Source organism: Podarcis cretensis (genome assembly GCF_951804945.1).
Source record: "Podarcis cretensis genome assembly, chromosome: 2".
NCBI lineage: Eukaryota > Metazoa > Chordata > Lepidosauria > Squamata > Lacertidae > Podarcis > Podarcis cretensis.
In genome coordinates this window covers 117,807,810-117,834,651 of record NC_137171.1, presented here as the reverse complement: position 1 = coordinate 117,834,651, position 26,842 = coordinate 117,807,810, and the positions used below count along the sequence as shown (strand labels likewise).

Sequence of the window (26,842 nt, the reverse complement as noted above, 5' to 3'; positions counted from 1 at the left end):
GGACTAGGACTGGAGACCATGGGTTCTTAACCTGAAGTCCACAGATTGGCTTCACATGGTCTGTAAACTGGGAGAGAGGTAAAAGGAAAGATGTACATAAAATGTTTTTATGTGCATTTTTCTGGTGACGGGGTCCACAACTTTCATCCAAATCTCAAAGGAATCCATGACCCAAAAAAGGTTAAGAACCGCTGCCAGAAAAAAAAAATTAAAAAGAAGATAAGTGTACTAAACAGAATGGATGGGTTTTTTAAATGCACTGACTTGTTCCAGATGGCTACAATGGGTTTCCAAATGGTTACTGGATTTCATACGCTCCAGAGGGTTGCTCAAAATGACTTAAATGGTTCTCCCACTCCTTAGTTAATCCCAACAACAACCCTGTGAGGTAGGTTGGGCGTGAGCTTCATGGCCATGTGGAGAATTTAACCCTGGTCTCTCAGGTCGTAGTCTTGACACTGCTACTATACCACCCACCGTATTGAATTTCTGCCTGCAGTGCAAGTGCTTTCTTTTATCTCCCCACCTTCCTCAAAAACCCTCTGGGTGCTATGTGTGGTTCTCAGCTCCCCTGCCCTTTTTTAGCCTTCACAAGGCTGCTGTGAAGCAGGCTAGGGGCTGCTAGGCGGAGGGAGAGATTATTGTTAGACCAGTATCATCTGGTCAGCTTTAGTGTTATGGAGGGGGATGTCTTTCAGCCTGGTACAAGCCACCACACAGAGATTGCAGTATCTCGGCTGGCATGCATGCAGTGGACTCGGTCAAAGGGCTGCCACATGGAAGATGGAGCAAGCTTGTTTTCTCCTTACTCCAGAGGGTGGGACCAGAACCGTTGGGTTCAAGTTACGAGAAAGGAGATTCCAGCTGAACACCAGGAAGAACTTTCTGACAGTAAGAGCCCATTAGCTGATTCCAGCATCGCAGGGGGTTGGACTAGGTGACCGTTGGGGTCCCTTCCAACTTGACAATCCTATGGAATTGTAGAATTAGTTAGAAGGGACCACAATTGTCATCAGGTAAAATCGCCGAAGAATTGATGCTTTTGAATTATGGTGCTGGAGGAGACTCTTGAGAGTCCCATGGACTGCAAGAAGATCAAACCTCTCCATTCTGAAGGAAATCAGCCCTGAGTGCTCACTGGAAGGACAGATTGTGAAGCTGAGGCTCCAGTACTTTGGCCACCTCATGAGAAGAGAAGACTCCCTGGAGAAGACCCTGATGTTGGAAAAGATGGAGGGCACAAGGAGAAGGGGGCGACAGAGGACGAGATGGTTGGATAGTGTTTTCGAGGTTACCAGCATGAGTCTGACCAAGCTGCGGGGGGCAGTGGAGGACAGGAGTGCCTGGCGTTCTCTGGTCCATGGGGTCACGAAGAGTCGGACACGACTAAACGACTAAACAACAACAAAATCCCCAGCAACAGCAGGAATCCTTTGCCGAAGAGCCTCCTGCTCTATCAACTGAGCTATCCAAGGTATTGTAGAGGTTTTGTTTCTATGATTCTAAGTTAATACATTAATTTAGGTTCATTAGTTCATTAGTTTCAGTGGGTCTACTCTGAGTAGGATTTAGTTGGCCTTTGTCTTGACTCCCTGCTCCATAAGGAAAAGACAGCTTTCCTGAAAAGAGACTGAACGGGTTAAATGCAAAAATTCCTTCCAGCAGCACCTTAAAGACCAACTAAGTTAGTTCTTGGTATGAGCTTTCGTGTGCATGCACACTTCTTCAGATACACTGAAACAGAGTGTATCTGAAGAAGTGTGCATGCACACGAAAGCTCATACCAAGAACTAACTTAGTTGGTCTTTAAGGTGCTACTGGAAGGAATTTTTGTATTTTGTTTTGACTATGGCAGACCAACACGGCTACCTATCTGTAACGGGTTAAATGCAGAGAGTCCTCCTGCCTAGAGAGCTCCTGAAATGGGAAAAGGGAGCAATGCATGTCACTTTCCTGTCCCGCCCCCCCTTTCCCCTTTCTCGGTAGGGGAACCCCCCCCCCCACAACACCCCACCACCACCAAAAAAACTTCCCTTTTGCACATTCCAGCCTGCGATCAGAATCGTGCAAGGAGTGTTGCCCGGGGACTTCCTGCCCGCGTCCCCTGGTGGAAATCCTTGCAAGGAGAGGGTGAGTTCAAGGAGGTTGGGGGGGGCGGCGGGGGGGGAAAGCATGATTCAGAAGAGGAGATCCCCAAGCAGGAGAAGCAGAGGAGAAATCAGGGGGGCAGGCGGGGAGCGGGGAACAGCTGCCCCATGAAACAGCTGCGTCCAAGCACGTGGCTTGCCAGGATGCTTTCCTCTTTTGCACATTGTTGTAAAACAAATCCTGTTCTATGTATTTGGGTAATCTAGTTGCTTTTACACACACACACACACACACACACACACAGCCCCATTTGCGTTGCACATTTCAAGCAGTGTCATACTGCTCCCAGCTGTCATGGCTTTCCCCCACAGAGAATTGTGGGAGCTGTAGTTTGCGCTGTGGGTTAACCCACAGAACCTAGGGCTTGCCGATCAGAAGGTCAGCGGTTCGAATCCCCACGACAGGATTCCTTGGTCCCAGCTCCTGCCAACCTAGCAGTTCGAAAGCACGTCAAAGTGCAAGTAGATAAATAGGTACCACTCCAGTGGGAAGGTAAACGGCTCCCTCGGCCAGTAAAGCGAGATGAGCGCCGCAACCCCAGAGTCGGCCACGACTGGACCTAATGGTCAGGGGCCCCTTTACCTTCACCTTTAGTTTCCTAAGGGTGCTGAATGTTACTGGGAGACCCCCGTCCCCCTCACAAAACTACAGGGCGGCATATAAATTCATTAAATGAAATAAAATAAATAAACAATAGATAAGGAGAGATGGCGTAGGAGGGAGAGACTCACAAATGCAGAACACACGAAGTTCAAGGCTAATCTAAAAGGTTAAATGCAGTTAAAGCAGCACTATTAAAACAATGAAATTATACACCTGGGGGTCTCTAATTCGTATCTCAACCCTAGGCCCAGTTTGAGCTAAAATGAGTTTGTAATGAGCTCCCCATTCACAGCGGGGGGTTGGAGTTGGTCTTCATGGTCAAATGACTACTTTTAATGGTTTTCCGTTGGTAACCACGTACATCAGACAAGGAGGCAAACCTTAACTGTGCCACTTTAGACAACAGGTGAAGACTCACATGACTGACTTTTTCTCCGTTAAAATATAGCAAGATTACCTGTATGTGGGAAAACTAGTATGTCAGGGAAAAGTCTAGGCCAGAAGCTTCTTCCTGACCAGCTACTTTTCTATGTGCAATATATGTTTGTTTGCTTGTTTGTTTGTTTGTTTGTTTGTTTTGTGTGTGTGTGTCATGTGAGTTCACCTCCTCATTAGGAGACTCAGAAAAAGTTTCACGACCTCCTCCGCTACTTATAATAATAATAATTTATTATTTATACCCCGCCCATCTGGCTGGGCACCCCCAGCCACTCTGGGCGGCTTCCATAGAAACCAAAAATACAGTAAAATATCACACGTTAAAAACTTCCCTGAACAGGGCTGCCTTAAGATGTCTTGTGTGAAGCAAGCTTTCATCCAAATTAACTTTAGCAGGATTTAGGCCTTGGTGTTCCCTGGTTTCCATGGCAACCACAACCAAGCAGCCTCTGAGCAGATTACACAGATTAAGCATGCATTGTGGGGATTAATGATCACATCTGTTGTAATCGAATGCCCTATTTCATATTAAGCTTCTCTTTTTAAAAAAGAATAATTAAAAAGTGAGGGTTAATAAAAGCTGATTTTTAGTTGGTTTTGTATATAGTTAAATCTGTTACCTGTGGACACACACACACACACAGTCCGAGTTAAACAGATTATGTTTGGGAGATAATTTTCATCACATTATTTATTTTATAAAAGGAACTGTTTACTGCCCCCACATAAAATATCAGGGAAATGTATATAGCAATATTTAAACATTTTTTAAAAAGCAGTATTATAGCTATATAAGTATCAGGGTTATTTAATTAGATATATATGTGTGTGTGTTATTCTGCCAATGTTCAAAGAGGCATTTGATACTGAAAAACACCAGTCTCAGGCAAGGATTAGACAAAACATAAGCCAAAGTCAGATGAAATCGTAAAACAAAATGCAACCCACAAAATGACTACAATTATCTATTTGTTATATAGCATTTTAAAATATACCTAATTTTTAATGGTTATCCATGGGGGTAATTCCATGAAAATGTCAACCTCTTAATCTTTTGCAAGTCTCAGAAGCTTTTTATATAAAAAGTGACTAATAAGTCAATTTCTTTATAAATGTTTGTTAGTATAAAAAAATAATATCAAAGCACTGTATAATAATATATACATATGTATGTATGTGTGTGAGCAGCCAAGTACAATAAAACAAAACTCCATAAAAACAAAATAATATATCCATTAAAACAGGGGTCAGCAAACTTTTTCAGCAGGGGGCCGGTCCACTGTCCCTCAGACCTTGTCAGAGACTGTAGTCCAGGGGCCGGACTATATTTTGAAAAAAATAATAATGAACGAATTCCTATGCCCCACAAATAACCCAGAGATGCATTTTAAATAAAAGCACACATTCTACTCATGTAAAAACACGCTGATTCCTGGACCGTCCGTGGGCTGGATTGAGAAGGTGATTGGGCCGCAACCGGCCCCCAGGCCTTAGTTTGCCTACCCATGCATTAAAATGACTGGCTAATCAGCCTAGGCCTGTCAGCATAAAGAGTCTTCAAGGGACGCCTCAAAAGCAAAAGCCTAGCCCTCCCCGCTCTTGTATCCCCACCAAGCATACAGTCCATTTCTTTCCTATAATGTACAGTTGATATGCATGATTTTAAACATTTTTTTCAGAGCTTGATGATATGCTCTGTTCAAAACGATGTATTATATGTGAACCATGCAAGACAGGGCAACATTTATTTTAATATAATTCTTCTGTCAGAGCCCTCTCCAAGAAAATAGGCAGCAGGCCAATGGTTCTGCCTCTACAGTCTGAGGCAGGCAGGATGCCTCTGAATGCCAGTGGCTGGGAATCACAAGTGGGGAAGAGTAGTGTTGTTGCACTCGGTACAAAACCACGGAGCCACTTGGGCTTGCCGATCGGAAGGTCAGCAGTTCGAATCCCTACAACGGAGCGAGCTCCCGTTGCTCCTTGCCAGCTTCTGCCAACCTAGCAATTTGAAAGCACGCCAGTGCAAGTAGATCAAAAGGCACCGCTGTGGCGGGAAGGTAAACGGCATTTCCATGTGCTCTGGCACTCATCATGGTGTCCCGTTGCGCCAGAAGCGGTTTAGTCCTGGCCACATGACCCAGAAACTGTCTGTGAACAAACACCAGCTCCCTCGGCCTTAAAGCGAGATGAGTGCCGAAACCCCGTAGCCGCCTTTGACAGGACTTAACCGTCCAGGGGTGCTTTACCTCTTACCTTACCATGTCGGCCTGTGAGCTCACTGGGCCTTTGGTCCAGAAAATGGGCACTTCTTAAGGTCTTGTCTTGGCAAATGCAAGCTGGTTCTTTTAAAATGAGATCCAGAAGTAATACAAAACACAAGTGAGTGAGAAGATTAGCGATTTTATTCTACACAGCATGCAATATATACATACCAAGCAAGCACTGCTTTCTGCCACTTGGGAGCCCTCAAGAAGTGGCGAAGCGACTTCCCAGGTAGCCTTGATTTGCTGATCAGTCCATGCACAAGCTTCAAAGAACTCGGTCCAAAATCATCTGATTTATAGATAGCTAGCCTGTTAGCCTGCGTGGCTTGCCTGACTGGCTACGCGCAGATTACAGTGGACTCTCAGGTTGCGAACGTGATCCGTGCGGGATGCACATTCGCAACCCGCAGCACTCGCAACCGACGTCTGCACACGCGCGGGTTGTGATTCGACGCTTCTGCGCATGCGCAAAGCGTGATTTAGTGCTTCTGCGCATGCACGACCGCCGAAACCCGGAAGTAACCTGTTCTGAAGCGTCTGTAAGCTGAGATATGACTGTATTCATTAGTCACCTCTCCCAATGCCTCACTTTCTTCAAACAATGTCCAACATCAAAAGAAGGTACCCAATAATATCACTTCCTTCCAACAGATTAGGGCATTAAAGGCTGTTCTCAGCCATCAAAGAGCTCAAAAAGAGATAGAGAGGGGAAAGCAAACAGAGGCAGGAAGGGTAACTGTTAGATCACTAACGCCTCGGAATACCATTTATCTTCCAGAGATTGCCCATATAGGTCTTATACTCCACCAGCTTCTCCTCAACTGTGGAAGAAATTTACAGGCTTCTCCCAGAAGCTTCTCTCCTTTTCTGACTCTTCCCAGCTAGGCCAAAGAGATGGATTCACCCCGGAGCTGAACACAGTCCGTTCCCTTGCCTTTTGGGACAAAGACCCTGTCGGGAAATGGTGGGAGCCAGCCCCTATAACGTGAAGCCCAGTCACCTGTCGTTTCATGAATTTTCAAAAATATAAAACTTCACGAACCAACTGCTGAACGAAGGGTGCCGGTTTTCTGCACGATGAGCAAGAGCGCCGCCGAGAGGAAGAGAGAGAGCCGGGCGAGGCAAAGCGACGAGCAGAGACTTCTTGAGCGAGAGAAGGCGAGGAGAGCAATGAAGATGATCAGGGAAGACCGGAAGCCGGACAGCGCATACCAAAAGAAGCACAGGGAAGACTCTTGGAAGAGGATGCGCCTCCTGAGGCAAAGGAGGAAAGATGCTGAGGAGGTGCTGAAGAAGGCAGGGTCCTCTCAGGCATCGCCGCTTACGCCACACCAAACATTTGGTAAAAGCTACAGATATGCATTCCCATGGCTCTTCCTGGGTTGAGTTTAATGTCATCCCTGGGTGTTTATCACTTTGGTTGTTATTGGTGGCCAGGAGGCAGGTGGGGGAGCGACTTTTTTTTTAATTTTATAATAATTTTTATTAACTTTCAGTTACAATAATCCAATACTTGCCTCGTTATAACAATGCCAAATTATAATACAATTACTAATACCAATCATTCAGATAATTTAGGTGCCCCCCCCCCGCGTGCTAGAATTGATGGTTTGATGGTTTACTTTATTTCTGTGTTCCAAAATCTTATTAATTTCAATTACACTCTGGTCAAAATACCAATCCCTTATGCAACAACTGCAATATTAACAACTTCCATTCGTATTGACACAATAAATTATAAAACTACAAGTGAGGCACTCAAACCTATATCCTTGTTCTTCCTGTGTGTGGCAATTACTCTGTCCGAGGGGGGGCGGGAGCGGAGAGCGAGTTTTAAATTATGTTTTACAGATTGCTATTATGAATGTGTTTAATTTTTGTATTACTGTGCACTGCTTTATAAGAAATATTTAGTCAGACTGTTGGTCTGTTGAGCTCAGAATTGTCTTCAGTCGAATTCCATGTGCAAGGAAGGGTAAAAGTGAAGGCAGAAAGAGAGAGAAATAAAACGGAGTGCCCCACCTCCTTTTGGGCCCCGTCCAGTTTTGGCTTTCTCACTGAAGCCCTCCCTGCCCACTACCAGTACACAACCCTTGACAGACGACCACTGAGAGAATTCAACCCTTGCTAGGAAAAAACAAAAGGTTCCTCATCCCTGGTTTAAAGCTCTAACCATGGGAGTACAGTGGTATCTCAGTTCTCAAACGCAATCTGTTCTGGAAGACCGTTTGACTTCCAAAACGTTCGAAAACCGAAGCACAAAGGGCTGGCTACAAGTTCAGTTGGAAAAATTGAAAAACACACTGCAGAAACAATTTGACTTCTGAGGTGCGTTCTTCGAAAACGGAAGCAATTACGTACTTCCAGGTTTTCAGCATTTGAAAATTGAAATGTTCGGCCTCCGAGACGCTTGAAAACTGAGGTACCACTGTACATAGTTCTGATGTGCCTGATCTAAGAAGTCTTTTATTTACAGGGCACTGGATACCACCAGAAGTCAAAATGGAGGACCAGGACTTTGAAGAGCCTGAAACAGGGGAGGTGCCTGAGGCAGGAGGAAGGGACCTGCATGTTGTCCGGGTTGAGACCACTGAAGAGCTGTCAAGGAGGCTGTCTCCGTTCCCAATAAAGGAGGAACCGGAGGACAGGTACTGTGAAACCCAGTGGCAAGGCTTCATGCAGCCGGCACAACCCCCTCACACAGAACATGATGATCCTGGAGAGGGCCCTAGGGATTTGCTCATTCTGTCTGTGAATGGAGTGACAGACACCACTCAGTGGCCTCGGAGCGAGCTTACGAAGCGAACCCTGCCAGACTTTTCGAGAGGATCCCTCAAGGTCTGTGAGCATCGCGTGGATTCTCCCGCAAGAGTGAAAGAAGAGAGTCCAGACCCCAGCAGCTTGGAGGCCCGATGCCACCACTTCAGGCACTTCTGCTACCGAGAAGCCGAAGGACCCATGGGATTGTGGAGGCATCTCCAGGAGCTTTGCCACCAGTGGCTGAGGCCAGAGGAGCACACCAAGGAGCAGATCCTGGAGCTGGTGATCCTGGAGCAGTTCCTGGCCATCCTGCCCCCGGAGATGCAGATCTGGGTTCAGGGGCATGGCCCAGAGACTTGCGCCCAGGCAGTGATTATGGCAGAGGATTTCCTGCTTGGGTCGCAGGAGCTTGAGAACCAGAAGCAGCAGGTGAGAACATCTCTTTGTGAATCCTTCAAGGGCCCAGAGACAATCTTTGCAGGGTAGCTGCGAAGGATACTTCCAGGTGCCTGCCATTTCAGTTTATAATTTTATTTCATTTCACTTTTGATTTGCATACGGTCTTTCTGTGTTACTTTACACAAGGCAGTTCAGGATACAAATTTTAGAGGAAATAAATTTTATTGTTTTTTTCCTTTGTTTGTACTCCCTATTTCATTTTGTAATACAATCATGCCTTGGTTGTTGAGCGCCTTGTGACTCAAACGTTTTGGCTCCCGAACACCACAAACCCAGAAGTGAGTGTCCCAGTTTGCGAACGTTTTTCAGAAGACGAATATCCGACGTGGCTTCTGCGGCTTCTGACTGAGTGCGGGAAGCTCCTGCAGCCATTCGTAAGCCGCTCCTTGGTTTTCAAACATTTTGGTAGTCAAATGGACTCCCAGAACGGATTCTGTTCGAAAACCAAGGTCTGACTGTATCTTGCTTCTAAACTGTTAAACAATAAAAATAACAATGCTGGCCTATTTTGCAGAGTTGTCAAAATCACACAAACTGCTTTGGGTGCTTTGCTTAACATGTTCTATAAATCCTTCATTTTTTTATTTTTAGGTTAACCTGATGTTTGAAGAGGCAGTTGCTAGCTCACCAGAGGCAGAGGAGGAGCCAACAGCACAACTTTGCACAGAAGGACTGCGGAAAGGCAAAAGTAGAGCCATCGTGTTGGGTAAAGATCTGTTCCTCAATGTGGTGTAGTGGTTAGAGTGCTGGACTACAACCTGGGAGAGCAGCGTTCAAATCCCCACCCGGCCATGAGAGCCAGTGTGGTGTAGTGGTTAAGAGCGGTAGTCTCGTAATCCGGGGAGCCGGGTTCGCGTCTCCGCTCCTCCACATGCAGCTGCTGGGTGACCTTGGGCCAGTCACACTTCTCTGAAGTCTCTCAGCCCCACTCACCTCACAGAGTGTTTGTTGTGGGGGAGGAAGGGAAAGGAGAATGTTAGCCGCTTTGAGACTCCTTAAAGGGAGTGAAAGGCGGGGTATCAAATCCAAACTCTTCTCTTCTTCTTCTTCACATACGTTCTGAAGAAGAGCCTGGCTGGCTCAAGCCAAAGGCCCTCATAATTTACCATCCTGTTCTCACAGTAATCAGCCAATCGCCTGCAAGAAGACCCCAAGCAGGATCTGAGCACAACTGCACCACTCTCTACGCTTGTGATTCCCAACAAACTGGTGTCTTGCCTCAGTATTGGACTAGATGAGAGCCAACAGACTGAAGGTCAATCCAGATAAGACTGAGGCTCTGTTGGTGGGTGGTTCCCTAGACCAGATGACTGGGAGGTTGTCTGCCCTTGATGGGGTTACACTTCCCCTGAAGGAGCAGGTTTGTACCCTGGGGTAGGTCCTAGATCCTTTGCTGTCGCTCGAGGCTCAGGTGGCCTCAGTGGCCTGGAGTGCCTTCCATCAGCTTCAGCTGGTGGTCCAGCTGCACCACTATTTGGACAGGGATAGCCTAAGTACTGTTGTCTATGCTCTGGTAACCTCAAGGTTAAAGGTAAAGGTACCCCTGCCCGTACGGGCCAGTCTTGACAGACTCTGGGGTTGTGCGCCCATCTCACTTAAGAGGCCAGGGGCCAGCGCTGTCCGGAGACACTTCCGGGTCACGTGGCCAGCGTGACATCGCTGCTCTGGCCAGAGCCAGAGCCAGAGCCGCACACGGAAACGCCGTTTACCTTCCCGCTGGTAAGCGGTCCCTATTTATCTACTTGCACCCGGAGGTGCTTTTGAACTGCTAGGTTGGCAGGCGCTGGGACTGAGCAGCGGGAGCGCACCCCGCCGCAGGGATTCGAACCGCCGACCTTTCGATCGGCAAGCCCTAGGCGCTGAGGCTTTAACCCACAGCGCCACCTGCGTCCCTCAAGGTTAGGTTACTGCAATGCGTTATACGTAGGGCTGCCTCTGAAGATGGTCTGGAAACTTCAGCTAGTGCAGAATTCAGTAGCCAGGAGATGCTTTGAGCATATTACACCAATCCTGGTCTGACTGCACTGGCTACCAATTAGTTTCTGGGCACAAGTCAAAGTGCTGGCTTTAACCTACAAAGCCTTAAGCAGCTCAGGACCATAATACCTCAAGGACCGCCTCTTCACATATGAACCTACGCAGATCCTGAGATCATCTTCTGAGGCCCTTCTTTGTGTGCCTTCTCTGCAGTGGCTCCCCGTCTGTGGAATGGTCTCCCCAGAGAAGTTCACCTGGCGCCTTCATTATACACCTTTAGGCACCAGGCAAAAATGTTCCTTTTTAACCAGGCCTTTGGTTGATCTGATTTACATCCTATGCCCTTTTAAAATGTGTTTTTTTTTGGGGGGGGCGCTATTGGGTTGTTGTTTTTATTTTTATTATGTATTTTGTGGTTTTATGTCTTGATTTTATTCTGCGAACCGCCCTGAGACCCCCAGGTATAGGGCAGTGTATAAATTCAATAAATAAATAAATAAATAAAATAAAAATATACCACTTATATGCCAAAGTGGCTTCTAAGAGGTATACTGCCTCTGATAGAGAAGAGCACCTTGGGCAAGTCACTGCCGCTTTCTCCACCAGGGTGGCTAAACTGGTGACCACGGCGGCTCTCAGTCGTGCTGCAGGGCAGGTGTCCCGGACACCGAGCTTTCACTTTTAAAAAGCAAGTCTTTAACCCTAGTGAGAAGACCATCATGGGGCAAAGTGTGTAGGTACTTTCTAAGCAGCTTCTGTGAAATGAGACCCCTAAGAGCAGACATTTTATGTTATGCAACACCCTCCCCAGTTACAATTTGTAACTGGCACCTCCTCTCAAAATTCGAAATGTGCCCACTAGTTCAAAAAGGTTGGGGACTCCTGTTCTGTGCTGTGCTGCTAATGTAAGTGTAAATTGACACACAGGATGCTTTCATGAGTACATGCCCCTCTGTCTCTTCCCAAAGATCCTTGCGTATAGAAAGCTACCACGTCAGAGGGAAGGCTAGGCTAGACCTCTTTTCCCTGACATGCTAGTTTTCTGTGTGCATGGCTTCCCCTCTCTGCATGGAGGAGCATTCCATTGTTTGAACCCTCCACCCACCACCTGAAGTGAAACAGCCCAAACAGAGGCCGACCACTTTGGTGAGAATTAGATCTTTAGTCGAAATGGTGCCTTGCAGATCTTGATGGACTATAAGTCCCACCATCCCATATCATTGACCATGCCTTCTAGGCCTGATGGCGGTTGGAGTCCGGCAGTCTAATATAATAAATAAATAATTTTTTATTTGTACCCCACCCTTCCCGTTTCAGAAAACCGGGCTCAGGGCGGTTAACAACCAATTTAAATCACTTAACTGATGCAAAATAAAAACAGCATAAAATACAGTATAAAACGTGAATAACAATAAATTCAGAATTCAAAAATCAATTTAGGGGGGGAAATCCATCCATAAACATTAGATGATCACCAGGGCTAGCTGGCTAAATTATTCCTATTTGGGCCAGCGAGAGACCAGGGGAGAATTAGCTGTGGGATCCCAGAGCGGGTAATCTTCATAAAAGGGGGAGGGAAGGAAGGGGAATAAAAGATCAGGCTAAGTTCAAGTTGAAAGCTAGGCGGAATAGCTCTGTCTTACATGCCCTGCGGAAGGAGATCAAGTCCTGCAGGGCCCTGGTCTCATGGGACAGAGCATTCCACCAGGTCGGAGCCATCACTGAGAAGGCCCTGGCCCTGGTGGAGGATAATCTGACTTCCTCAGGGCCTGAGAGCTCTAAACTATGATTATTCATGGACCTTAAGGTTCTCTGCAGGGCAGACCAGGAGAGGCGGTCCCGTAAATACAAGGGCCCTAAGCCACAAAGGGCTTTTAAGGTCAAAACCAGCACCTTAAACCTGACCCGATACTCCACCGGGAGCCAGTGCTGGTAAAGCACTGGAAGGAAGGCACAACATTTGCTACTCCTGGCTTGTGCTGATGTTTTAAGGGAGCTAGCAAATAAAACCCATTGCTTTCTCCTTTCCAGCTCAGGTGTGGCCCGAAGCGAAAAGGAAGATGCAGGACCGAGGACAAGCCAAATTGGGAGAGGATTTGGCAGCGCAAGAAGGAGACCTTCACGTGGTCCAGATGGAGACCACAGGGGAGTTACTGGAAGGGGCAGGAGCATTGCAGCCAATTAAACTGGAGCCTGAGGAGGGGCAGCGAGAGCACTGGGAAGCCCAGTTGCAGGACTTCCTTAGGACAATGCAGTCCCCTCCCTCAGGGTGGAAGAACCCACAGACCCCACCTGCCTCGGGGAAGCCTGCAGAGGAGGACAGCAGGGTCCTCTCAGCGACGAGAAGGAGTGATGTCAGGCAGTGGCCCAAAGGACTGTGGGTCACCCAAAGGCAGGCAGGCCTGAGCAGAGAAGCTCAGCAGGCTTCTGACAATGCGGACTCCTCCGAGAAACCAGAAGAGGAGATGCTTCTCGACGAGGATGCTGTCAGCGTGGAGGCTGTGCGCCAGCGTTTCCGGCAGTTCCACTGTCGGCAAGCTGAGAGGCCCCGAGACATCTGCAAGAGGCTCTGGGAGGTTTGCCACCAGTGGCTGAAGCCGGAGAGGCGCTCGAAGGAGCAGATCTTAGATTTGCTGATCCTGGAGCAGTTTCTGAGCGTCCTCCCTGGAAAGATGGAGAGCTGGGTTAGGGAACGCCGTCCAGAGACTTGTGCCCAGGCGGTGCCCCTGGCAGAGGTCTTTCTCCTGAGGCCGCAGGAGTCCAAGAGACAGGAGCCCAAGGTGGGTGTCCCAGTCTTTGGGGTCATCCCAGCCACCTCCAGGAAAGGCTGTAGCTCAGTCATAGAACATCTGCTTTGCCTGAAGAAGGCTCAATTCCTTGTCCAGTATAGCGTTGGCAAAGATCTCCCAGTGTGGCTTGGAGAGTATGCTGCCTGGAGAGCCATGGCCCATCAGTGTAGACAGTATTGAACTAGATGGACCAATGGTCTGACTCATTATAAGGCAGCATTGTATGTTCCCATCTTAATAGCATGCCTGCCTCTTTTACAAACTTTCTTCCTCAGATAGCCCCCAAATGGAGGAATTTTGTGTGGGAAGAGGGCAAGAGCTACCAGAGCACAAAGCAGCTTCCAGGTGCCTTATTTAGAACAGAATCTTGCTTTACAAAGGTAAAATTTGTATTAGTTGCTCTGTCCACTTTTGCCTCTGGCCCCGCCCACCACTGATCTCAGAAGGTTGCTCAGATGGGAATTTGAGCCCTTGGGGTGAAAAAAAAATCCCCCACCCTGACATAGCTCTTATTATTATTATTTATTATTAAGAAAAGTTTAACTGAACAATGTCAAATAAAAATAAAGCTATACAGTATTATATCATTGCAAGAGTTAACAGTTCCAGTTCCATATAAATGCTTATCTGATTACTATTATTACTGTCTATCCATATACATATATGTTTATTTTTAAACTGCTATATTTTGTATAAATGCATTCCAAATGTCATTTTACTCGTCCATGCAAAGTCTACATCCTTAAACAATCCATTCATAACTTGCACGTCTAGTCATATCTTCAGTCTATTGATTAAATGGAGCTGTCCAGTTGTCAAATTCCATATAGCAGGCACGTTGTTCAAAAGAATAGATTCCTCTGAAAATTTTAACTTGATCCGCAGGCATATTCATATCATCCATTATTAGCTTAGCTTGATACAACTCACATTAGGCTTCTATGTGCTGTATAAAGACCTCAAAAGTATTTCTCTTTTTTTATATATATATAATATTTATTAATAATTGTTTTTTTTTTAATTATAACATAATAAACAAAACATACAAAAAACATCACATTTCATAACATATTTTCTTATCCTTTTTGGACTTCCTCACATCTCCCTCTCCTACGTTCCAAAATATAAAAATTAATTCAGCAATTTATCACCTTGTCCCCACCTTATCTAATTTTCCAATGTTATATCTTAAATTTTAGATATATTCATTTAACTTTTTAAAACTTTTTAGTTTAGCCTAATCATTATCTAAAAGTTGATTTTTTTCCTAAATTTAGCTTATCTTCATAGTTCAGTTTATCTAATTCAATGGTGCCAAGTTGTTTGTGATCAAGCATCCTCCTTAACATTCATACAGTTTACAATATTTTTGCAAATAGTCCTTAAATTTCTTCCAATCTTCTTCCACCGTCTCCTCTCCCAGGTCTCGAATTCTGCCAGTCATCTCAGCCAGTTCCATATATTCTATCAGTTGCATCTGCCATTCTTCCAGTGTGGGTAGATCTTGGGTTTTCCAATGCTTCGCAACGAGTATCCTTGCGGCTATTGTTGCATACATAAAAAATGTTCGGTCATTCCTTAGCACCCTCTGGTCAACGATGCCCAAAAGGAAGGCCTCTGGTTTCTTAGAGAAGGTATACTTAAATACCTTTTTCAGCTCATTGTATATCATTTCCCAGAAGGCCTTAACCCTAGGGCAAGTCCACCAGAGGTGAAAGAACGTTCCTTCACTTTCCCTGCATTTCCAACACTTATTATCAGACAAGTGGTATATTTTTGCAAGTTTGACTGGGGTCGTGTACCATCTATATATCATTTTCATTACATTTTCTTTCAAAGCATTACATGCAGTGAAATTCAGCCCAATGGTCCATAACTTTTCCCAGTCCTCAAACATAATATTATACCCAATGTCCTGTGCCCACTTTATCATAGCCGATTTAACCATTTCATCTTGTGTGTTCCATTTTAACAGCAAGTTATACATTCTTGAGAGTACCTTAGTCTTAGGCTCTAACAGTTCCGTTTCTAACTTCGATTTTTCCACCTGGAATCCTAACTTTTTATCAAGTTTAAAAACTTCTTTAATCTGAGCATAATGTAACCAATCTCGCACTTTGTCTTTCATTTTCTCCTGACTCTGCAATTTCCAATTATCTCCATCTTTTTCTAATATTTCCCAATACCTCGGCCATTTGGCCTCCATATTGAGTCTTTTCCGGGCCTTAGCTTCCAATGGTGAAAGCCACCTTGGAGTTTTGTTTTCCAATAAGTCTTTGTATTTTGTCCAGACATTAAACACTGCTTTTCTGACAATATGGTTCTTGAAATTCTTATTGATCTTAACCTTGTCATACCATAAATATGCATGCCAACCAAACGCATTGTCAAAACCTTCCAGATCTAGTACATCAGTGTCTTCGAGAAGCAGCCAATCTTTCAACCAGCAAAAAGCTGCTGATTCATAGTACAGCCTTAAGTCTGGCAGGGCAAAGCCCCCTCTTTCTTTCGCGTCAGTTAATATCTTAAACTTAATTCTGGGCTTTTTGCCCTGCCAGACAAATTTAGAAATATCTCTCTGCCACTTCCGGAAACACTCTGTTTTGTCTACAATCTGTAATGTTTGAAATAAGAAAAGCATTTTCGGCAATACATTCATCTTTACAGCAGCAATTCGGCCTAACAAGGAAAGTTTCAATCTTGTCCAACTTTCTAAGTCTCTCTTAATTTCTGCCCAGCATTTCTCATAATTATCTTTAAATAGACTCAGATTTTTTGCTGTTATATTTACCCCTAGGTATTTTACTTTTTTAACCACGTTCAACTCTGTCTCTTTCTGAAACCGTTCTGACTCTGTAACTGTCAAGTTTTTCCCCAATACCTTAGTTTTCTGCTTATTTAACTTAAATCCCGCTACCCGACCAAACTCTTGAATTAATTGTAATACCTTTTTCGTGCTAAATTCTGGCTCCTGAAGGGTCAAAACTAGATCATCTGCAAACGCTTTAAGTTTATATTGTTTCGCTCTGACCTGAATACCTTCCACCAGCCGGTCCCCTCTGATCATGTTCAAGAGCACCTCCAGAACAGAGATAAATAACAGTGGGGAAATCGGGCAGCCTTGTCGTGTTCCTTTTTCAATTTTGAACTCTTCAGTAATCACATTGTTAACTATCAGTTTAGCCTTTTGTTCTGAATAAATTGCGTCAATCCCGTTCCCAAAACTCCGTCCCACCCCCATCCCTTCCAAATTTCCCTTCATAAATTTCCAAGAAATATTATCAAAGGCTTTCTCCGCATCTATAAAAATTAAAACTGCTTTTGTGTTGATATTTGTTTGCAAAAGTTCCAAAATGTCAATTATGTTCCTTGTGTTAGCAAACAAATGTCTTCCTGGGAGAAAGCCTGCCTGGTCTTTGTGAATTACCTGATTCAAGACTTTTTAAAATCTACTTGCTAATATGTCTGCAAATATTTTGTAATCCACGCTTAGGAGGGAGATGGGGCGGTAGTTCTTAAGTTGAGTCTTTTCAGTTTCCGATTTGGGTATCAATGTGATAAAAGCTTCTTTCCACGATTCCGGCGCCTTTTTCCCCTCCAAAATTTTGTTGCTAACCTCCAGCATTGGTTGTATCAAATAATCTTTCAATGTCTTATAATACTTGGAGGTTAGTCCATCTGGCCCTGGAGATTTGCCCAATTGCATATTCTGAATAGCTTGTTCAATCTCTTGTCGTGTTATTTTAGAGTTCAAGATTACTCTATTTTCTTGTGACAATTTTGGTAATCCATTCTTTTTCAAAAATTGTTTTATCTCGTCCTCATCTTGCGGCCCTTGAGTATATAATTTTTTGAAGTATCTCTGGAAACACTTTCTAATGTCCACAGGGTTCTGAATGTTTCTTCCTTCAATCTCTAAATTTGTAACTGTGTTTAGTTTCTGTCTCTTTTTCAACTGCCATGCTAGCAGTTTCCCACATTTATTCGCCGAATCAAATGATCTTTGTTTCATTAATTTGAGTTTCCACTCTATTTCCTGGTTTATCAATTTAGAATACTGTGCTTGATGGAGTTTAATTTCTCTAAGAATCGGCTGTGACTTCGGATTAGATCTTAGCTTCTTCTCAAGTTCTTTGATTTTCTCCAAAATCTTATCTTTTTTCTCATTTTGTGTCCTTTTCTTTACAGCATTCTGTTGTATCAGGAACCCCCTCATCATGGCCTTACTTGCATCCCAGATGATTCTTTTTTCCACCGTAGTGTTCAAATTTATCTCAAAATAGTCCTTCAAAACTTTTTGGGCCTTCTTGGTAATCTCCTGATCTCTAAACAAATTGTCATTCATCTTCCATCTAAAGGAGCTGGCTGGTAGTGGTGTTATGTTCATCTTTACAGCATTATGGTCAGAGCAGGTCTTTGGGCAGATTTCCACCTTTCCAGTCTTAGGTGCCAGACCTCTAGATATCCATATTTGGTCGATTCTCGTCCATGTCAGTTGGGCTTCAGAAAAGAATGTTCCTTCTCTTCCCAGGGGGTTCTTTGTCCTCCAAATGTCAATCAAGTCCATGTTGTCAGTTAGTTCAAAAAAGGTCTTTGGTAGTCTTCCATCTTTTGTAAGATTTTGATTTTGTGACTTATCCATGTTGGTTGATACCACACCATTCATATCTCCCATCATAATGATGTTGTCATAGTCCAGATAGTCCAGGACATTCTCATGCAACTTCTTATAAAATTCCGATTTCCCTTCATTTGGTGCATAAATTCCTAGTATCAAAAACTTCTCTCCTTGATAATGTATCTCTATTGCCAAAATTCTTCCTTGCTCATCTTTAAATAAAAATTTAGGTGATAGGCTCTCCTTTGCATAGATCACCACTCCTCTTTTCTTCACTCGGTCCGAAGATATAAATTCTTGGCCTAATCTTTTATTTATTAGCACTTTTCTATGGAGCCTTGTCACATGTGTTTCTTGCAGACAGATAATGTCCAGTTTTTCTTTTTTCAATATATGAAATAATTTCCTCCTTTTTTCCGGAGAGTTGCACCCATTAATATTCCAGCTCAACAGTTGCAGAGACATCCTGAGCAAATCTGTTATTTCTCAAGGGGTGGTATCTTTTTCTCTGGATCTTCAGGTTCCAAGGGAGTAAGTACAGCAGATGCTCCAGGCCCCAAGGGTGTTTTGATTCCTTTCTGAAGGTCCTCTCCGTAAGCAATCAAAAATTTATCTCTATCTTCAAGTGTTTTAATCTTGACTTTCTTCCCTCTTTCTTCCCTTTCTTCCCTTTCTTCCCTCAGGGATAATCCCTGAGGAAATTCCCACCTGAAAATGATTGAATTACTCCTTAACAGTCTCACCAATTCAAGATAGGCGGATCTAAGGTCCAGCAGTTGTTTCGGGATATCTTTGTAAATTTCTGCTCTTTTATCCAAAATGTCCAGTGACTTTTCGTAGTGTAATCCCAAAATCTTGTCCCTTTCCTCCCTCGATCTCAAAGTTATCAAGCAATCTCTGGGCTTATCTTTCTTTGCAAATCTTCCAAGTCTGAAAGCCGATACAATTTTAAAATCCTTTTCTTCCTGTATAGACCAGAACTTGGAAAATTCTTTGGTCAGGAACTCAGCTAGGTTTTCTTCTTCAGCTTCTGGTATTGACCTTAATCTTAAATTATTTTCCCGGTTCCGCAGTTCTATCATAGACAAATACATCTGATGTTCTCCAACTTGTTTACATAATGGTTTTACCTCTTGTTCTAATTTTTCAACTTTTTGGCTGGTAGCCTCAGCCAATTTACGATTCTCTTCAGAGGCCTCAGTTAACTGCCCAATTGCTTGTACGTTCTGTGCCACCTGTCCAGTTATTCTGTTTAGACAAGCTGTATTTTGATCAATTTTAGCTGTTTGTTCATCCGCTTTCTTGTCCAGAGATTCTACTCTTTTATCCAAGGATTCCAATTTTTCATAAATTTTCTCTAGGATTGAAGCAGTTGCTCCTGAGGCCATATCTTCCAACTGTAACTGCTCAGTTTCTTCTTCTTCCCCTGCCAACGGCAGAGTAGATACAATTTCTTCCTCCTCTGCTACCGGCAGAGTAGGTACAGATGATCTACGTGTCTGTAATGCTGAGGTTAAAGTTGTTTGTCTAGTTCTTACTCCCTTTTTTCTTGTGCCACTCATTCCAACTTTATCTAACAGTCAAGGTCAAGCTGAGTTCTTCCCATGAGAATTCCACAGCCCAAGAGTAAACAATCGTATAGGAGGAAAGGAAAGAGAAAGTAGAATAATGTCACTGCTGTAAGTCCAGAATCCTCTAGAGGGAGCTTGCAATGTCTTGAGAGAAGAAGTCAAATCAAATAAAATCAATAAAGTCAAATTTAATGTCCATAGACCTTCAGTAGCTAATGCTTAGCAGAGTTAGAATTGACAGCAAAACATTGTTTCTGACAAGTGTCAACTGGTGTTTCAAAGTAGCAAGTCTTAAAATGCTCTAAATGTTGCAAGTCCAAATCCACAATAGCCAAGTCTGCAAACTGACAGTTTTACTGTTCAGGCAGCTCAAGTACCTGGGCTTCTCAGTCAAAATCTGTAGTTCCCATAGAAGAAGATTATCACAGTCCAAGTAAAGGTTAAATCCAGTAATTAAGTTAAATCTTTACTTTGTCTCAAAGCAGCTTCAGTGGGTGCTCAAATCAGAAGGTTTAAAAAACCTCTACAGTGGCTCCACTCCTCCAGCTCTTTTTGCTTTGAAATTTAAATAGCAGCGGAAGACGGACTTCCTTTTAACATCTCTCCACTTTCAGCCAAATTTCCATTAATTTAGACTCCAATTTTAAAAAGTCCTTCCTTACTCACGGGTTGTTGCTTTTCAGTTCCGAACGTTTCAAGGAAAAAAGGTCAGCGCTCACCGGCAGCAGCTGCACGGCTTCACTCTGCAGAGTAGCGATCGACTCACAGCGCCGCAACCCCCTCCACGATCCGAGGCTCCTTACGGGGTCTCTTCAATGTTTTGAGGGTCGCTCCTGGCGCCCGCCGAGTCCCAGGACCACAGGTTCTTGCTGCCTGTGGGTTTCAGACGCGGGTCTCCGCTTCGCCGTAGCGGAAGACCCGATCTCCGCAGAGCTCCCTTTCACTAAAGGAAAAGGACCGCCATTGCCGTTCGCGCCGCCTCCGGAAGTCCCAAAAGTATTTCTCAATATCCCAATGTAATTGAATTTGAATGTCTGATTAGGGTAAAAAAAAAAAAAAGCAGGCTTAATTGTTACGTTCAGACCATTTCAAAGCTTTATGTGGAAATTGTTTTTATTGTAATGTTTTCCGAGACATAATGGCAAAAAAGAACAAATTTCCCTTCCATCGTTCACATTTTAAGGAGCGGGTGGTGGAGGTTGGAGACACTAAAAGCTATTGACGTATTAATTTTAGCATGCTTGAAGAGCTCTGCAAATAAATAGATGTACTTTTTAGGGAGAGTCTCCTTTTAAAAAAAAGTATATTGCAGCTTTGATTGGCGTTGAATCCACCCCAAACGCCCAGTTTGCTTGGGATTGTGTTAGCCTAATGTGGCTTCCTGTATTTCCTGAGTCAAGCTGTTGGTGCATCTAGCTCAGTCCTGTCTACACAGACTAGAAGCAGCTCTGAAAATTTTCAGCCAGGGATCCTTTTCTCATCCCTGCCTGGAGATGACGGGGATTGAACCCGCAACCTTTTGCATATAGATGCTCTACCATTGAGTCCCTCCTCATTCATTCATTACGTTACTGCCTAATTGAGGGAGTGGGTGTGTTTCTAAAAGTGGGAAATTTCCTGTGGAAAAATAGAGCAGCAGACAATTTAGTCATTTTGTTTAGATATTTGTAATCACACAATAGTCCATCCGACGTTGATCCTAGTTCCTGATTTGCACTGCGACTGCCACTTGATTTTTCTTCTAGGCCAGAGAAGGTCCTAGTCCCTTGTCGTTTGCACTTTGTTCACTGAACAATAGATGCCTATTTGAATTGCAGGTGCTGTTCCCACCAGAGGATGAGTTGAATTCTCTGGAGTCATCTGGAGCCCCTTCAGATTCCCAGAAGACGATGCAGAGGCTCCCCCTGGAGGCCAAAACAGAGGATGAGGTGGACATCAACTTATTAAGTAAGGGTTCTGGTGCCTGATTCATTAATGTTTCAACATTTCCGAGCTCATTAAACCATGGCTTTTGCACTTGTGCTGGGGAAGTATGAGTGTGTGAGGAGGGGATGCTAAACCTTGCCCCCTTGCAAAGCAGCCCTTAAGTAGATTGCTTTCCCCCAGAGTTGCTGTTCGCTGCAAAGAAGGAAAAACGTGAGGGCTTAAATGTGTTAACCTACATATTTTTCTCTCTGCAGCTAACAGCAGCTCCTGAGCATTGAGGGGTGTGACCTGATTGGGGCTATGGCACAGAGGAAAAGTCTCCCACAGTTGTGCATAGATAGATAGATAGATAGATAGATAGATAGATAGATAGATAGATATGGTGGGAGTTTGAACATCATATAGTTTGGCCCCAAGGATGTGAGGTTCAAGTAGTAAGCCAGGAAGGCCATAGTTTGCAGATCTCATAGAATCATAGAGTTGGATGGTACCCCCAAGGCTCATCTAGGAATCTCAGCTAAAGCATCTATGACAGATGGTCATGCAAGCTCTGTTGAAAAACCTCCAAGGAAGGAGAGTCCACATCTGCAGAGCTAGTCCCCATATCTCCGTGAAGGTCATTGGGTTGCCCCAGGCCAGCTGCTCTCTTTGATTCACATAGGCACATGAGAAGTTGCCTTGTAATGAGTCAACCCATTGGGGTCTCCAAGGCTGCAGACAGAAGACCCCTACTTGAAGAGGCCAGGGATTGGACTTTTACAGGGAACCAGGCAGAGGGCCTTCTCGGTAGTGGCACCCACCCTGTGGGACGCCCTCCCACCAGATGTCAAAGAGAACAACTACTACCAGACTTTAGAAGACATCTGAAGCAGCCCTGTTTAGGGAAGCTTTTAATGTTTGATGCATTACTGTATTTTAATATTTTGTTGGAAGCCACCCAGAGTGGCTGGGGAAGCCCAGCCTGATGGGCGGGGTATAAATAATAAATTATTATTATTATTATTATTATTATTATTATTATTATTATTAAACCTGAGACCTTCTGCATGCAAAACATTTTTTTAAAAAATATTTTGGAATGTTTTTGAGCTACTGAAAGTGCTTAAACGTTCTTTAATAAGATTCACTCTTTTTTTTTTAAGAATAATTTTTATTAACCGACCAATCACATCAAATCAAACCAAATTACATAAATTCCAAATTACACAGCCGAATTTTAAATTTTTGTTGGGGGTACCCATATTTCAAGTTCCGAAGGGATCCAATCAACTTCTTGCTTCTTACTGCTGTTTTAATGTCCACAAATCTAACCTTATGATGTTCACAGTACTATCCAGTCCTTTCTTATTATTTTTCCACATCTCTTGTTGTTATTTTCATATATTTTTCCTTTCTCTTTGTGACCTCTGACAGTCTCCGCAAGCTGGTTAGAACAGTTTGTAATCCTGCGTGGTTTTTTTTTTTTTTAATCCAGTAGCCATATCCAGACGTTTTCCATATAACATCACTTCCATACATCAAAGCAGTCTTAGCGTCATTAATCTTCACCAATCTGCCTCCTTTCTCAAAACCTCTGAGGAGATTCACTAGGAATGCAGTCTGAAAACCAAGTCCATTCTTCCTCCCGTCTATAAATCCTTTGGCAAGATGGCGACTCCGAATTAATTGCTGCACCATTCCCAAAAGCTCTTATTGCTTCTCGATCTCCATAAAGCATACTTTTGGTTAAAGTTTATCTCCACACAGACCTTAATCATCCTGCTTGGATCAGTTCAACCGACGGTTCTAATGAGGAGGGGTTCTTGTAAATCACAAATCACATAGAAGGAAAGTAAAAAAGGTTCCTCCCCCCCATTCAGCCCTGTTGTCAACATACCCCGCCTTTGGTGTATCTTCATTGTAAAATATTCCTGTTTCTCCAGCCCGTCGTCTTCTTTCGCAGAGGTCACTTAAATTAGCAGACTTCACTCCCCTTCTTCACTTGAAATATGTGCATTTGCTTCTTTTGTAATTAATTATTCCAAATTGCTGCAACTAGTGCACGATCAGAGACAGCGTCCAGGAGAGCCGAGGTCCACATGGGGGCATTCTGCCTAGGGCCCTCACCTCCTTCTTTCGAATTAGGAGGTGATTTATGGGCACAGCAGGCAAGGGCAGTGTTCCCCATTTCCCTGGGGCAACAAGGGAGGCTGCCTACTCCCATAACAGCCTCTTAATTACCCCACCTGGGTCGGAGAGATGGTATTGTCGGCCATCTTCCAATGCGCCCCCTAGTGGCCCCCCCAATAAGATTCACTCTTGGCTCAGAGACCAAAAGGAAAGTGGCCATGAATACCACAGCCTCTTCCATGTCAGTAAAGGTAAAGGTAGAGGGACCCCTGACCATTAGGTCTAGTCGTGACCGACTCTGGGGTTGCGGCGCTCATCTTGCTTTATTGGCCGAGGGAGCCGGCGTACAGCTTCCGGGTCACGTGGCCAGCATGACTAAGCAGCTTCTGGTGAACCAGAGCAGCGCACGGAAACCCTGTTTACCTTCCCGCCAGAGCGGTACCTATCGATCTACTTGCACTTTGACGTGCTTTCGAACTGCTAGGTTGGCAGGAGCAGGGACCGAGCAACGGGAGCTCACCCCGTCACGGGGATTCGAACCGCCGACCTTCTGATCGGCAAGTCCTAGGCTCTGTGGTTTAACCCACAGCGCCACCCGCATGAATACCACAGCCTCTTCCATGTCGCTAAAGCAAGATTAAATTTGGGTTCTAGACAGCTCCCAGGGAGCTCTGCTAGCTGAACACAGGAAGAGGTTGGCTCAGCAAAGGCTTAGTCATCTGAAGCCTTCAAAAGCCTGGCAGTACTTGAACTTTCCAGGTTACTGCTTCTTTTAACCTTTACCTTTTACTATGTTAACTGTTTAAGTGCTGGACTAGGTTTCAACCTCTCCAATTCCAAGTTTAATTGAAACTATTCTGGATTCGGGACAGACTGAGCGTTTATTTGAAGAACCATGATAGCAAAAAAGGGGAGAGCCATAGCCAGGTGGCAGTGCATCTACTTTGGGTGCAGAAGGTCCCAAGTTCAAAACTCAGCATCTCAAAATAGTAGTAGTAATAATAATAATTTATTATTTGTACCCCGCCCATCTGGCTGGGTTTCCCCAGCCACTCTGGGCGGCTTCCACAAAGACCAAAAATACACTAATATGTCATTCAGTAAAAACTTCCCTGAACAGGGCTGCCTTAAGATGTTTTCTGAATGTCAGGTAGTTGTTTATCTCTTTGACATCTGATGGGAGGGCGTTCCACAGGGCGGGCGCCACTACCAAGAAGGCCCTCTGCCTGGTTCCCTGTAGCTTTGCTTCTCGCAATGAGGGAACCGCCAGAAAGCCCTCGGCGCTGGACCTCAGTGTCCAGGCAGAACGATGGGGGAGGAGATGCTCCTTCAGATATACTGGACCGAGGCCGTTTAGGGCTTTAAAGGTCAGCACCAACACTTTGAATTGTGCTCGGAAACGTACTGGGAGCCAATGTAGGTCTTTCAAGACCGGTGTTATGTGGTCTCGGCGGCCGCCCCCAGTCACCAGTCTAGCTGCCGCATTCTGGATTAGTTGTAGTTTCCGGGTCACCTTCAAAGGTAGCCCCACGTAGAGTGCATTGCTGGCAAGACAGTCTGCGGACAGGTAGGGTCTCAGCCTGCGTACCAGGTGGAGCTGGTAGACAGCTGCCCTGGATACAGAATTGGCCTGCGCCTCCATGGACAGCTGTGAGTCCAAGATGGCCCCAAGTAACACTTGGAATGTCCCATGAATGAAACTTTGGAGAGCTGCCCCAGTCAGAGCAGATGGTTTCGCTCAGCAAAAGGCAGCTTCCTCTGTAAAGCGAAGTCTGCCACAAATGTGACTTGAACGTTCTCACATCGCCAGTCCCCTCTTCCCACTTACTTCAACCTTCCATGATCCAAGCAATTTCTTCCTGCCCTCCCCTCCATACACAAATCCCAAACACAATTCGCCCCGCATCAATTTTGACATCCTTGCAGATCGGTACATACAGATGAACGCGTGCTTCAACGTGGAAACTCGAGAACTGCGGAAGAGGCTCCTGGCCAGGCAGCGCCAGAGACGCCACAGAGCGCGGCAGACCCCGGAGCAGCAGCTGCAGCGTCGGCGCGTCGAAGCCGAAAGGAATGCGCGGCGCCGGGCTACTGAAACCCCCGAACAAGCGGCGGTTCGCAGGCAAAAGGATGCACAGAGGAAGTTGCAAAAAAGGAAGTGCCCCCTTGATGCCCATCCTCTGGCTGTTCTTCAGGCAGACTCTTGTGAGACCTTGGCGGGGGCAGAATATGCCATGATCACCCCCAGCGTCCTTGCCATTGGAGAAGCCAGCGAAGTGGCTGAAAACAGCTGCGGTTCCCTGGCCCTTCCCACCTTTTGACATTGCACCAAATATTTATCTGGATGAACAGGGCTAGAGGAATCCCAGGCACTGGGTCGCCAGGGCACACAGATATTTGAAATACTTTTCTAGCTCTGTTGGAGAATGTATACACTCAGCCATAAGTTAACGTTTGATTGTGTTGGAGGGATATCATTTCTAGCGTCTTTTGCCATGTTTTAACTGTGTTTAATTTATCTGTGTTTTAATTTATCTTTTGGAGTCCTGTTACTTGCCCAAGAGCTGACATAAAATATACATGCCTAATAAAAAGTTAATTTTTATTTATTATTTTGAAGGATTTGTCTGTACAGAGTTTTTGGTTGAGCAAAATACCTCACCAGACCAGTCACTGGTATCGACTCGCATTGGTATTCATCTTGTCTTGAGAGACAATGGAGTGCACCTCCAGGGGTGATGTTCTGCAGTTCACTGCATGGGGCAGTGGTCAGCCGTACATGACACAGTGCATGGAGCAACAGATATTTTGTAATGTAGAATTTAATGAGAAAAACAAAGGTTTTAACATCCCAACCTACAGTTCAATTCATATAAGTCGACTAAATTTTAAGTTGGGAGATGGTGCATTTACATTTCTAGCCCAACTTGCCTGCTCTAGACTGGCAATTGCTCACTCTCTCTCTCTCTGTAAAACATGCTCCTCAGCCTGACTCCTTCCAGATTTTTTGGACTCCCAAGTCTCATCACCTTCCCTCTCCACTCAGCATTGCCGCAGATGATCAGGGGAGCTGGGGTCTAGCAACATCTGGCAGACTGCTGGTTCCCCATCCCGGTCTAAGCTGTGCCATTCTGTTACAACGCGCCAGATTTATTTATTTATTTCTCACTCAGTAGCTAT

At 44.8% G+C, this 26,842-nt stretch overlaps 1 protein-coding gene across 3 annotated transcripts; it reads left to right on the top strand.

Annotated features, from left to right (window-relative positions):
* The first annotated feature begins 1,967 nt into the window (after window positions 1-1,967).
* LOC307207130 (uncharacterized protein) lies at window positions 1,968-26,281 on the top strand. Of its 3 annotated transcripts, none has more exons than XM_079960884.1 (7): window positions 1,968-2,130; window positions 6,339-6,795; window positions 7,930-8,642; window positions 9,264-9,378; window positions 12,681-13,429; window positions 21,445-21,574; window positions 25,589-26,281. In XM_079960884.1, exons 2-7 carry the CDS (start codon window positions 6,531-6,533, stop codon window positions 25,981-25,983), a joined length of 2,367 nt encoding a protein of 788 aa, XP_079817010.1. In that variant the 5' UTR covers window positions 1,968-2,130; window positions 6,339-6,530; the 3' UTR covers window positions 25,984-26,281. The 3 variants fall into 3 exon arrangements, with proteins under 3 accessions (XP_079817010.1, XP_079817012.1, XP_079817011.1); XM_079960886.1 differs by having other exon boundaries at window positions 6,335-6,795; XM_079960885.1 differs by having other exon boundaries at window positions 6,232-6,795.
* Window positions 26,282-26,842: the final 561 nt, after the last annotated feature.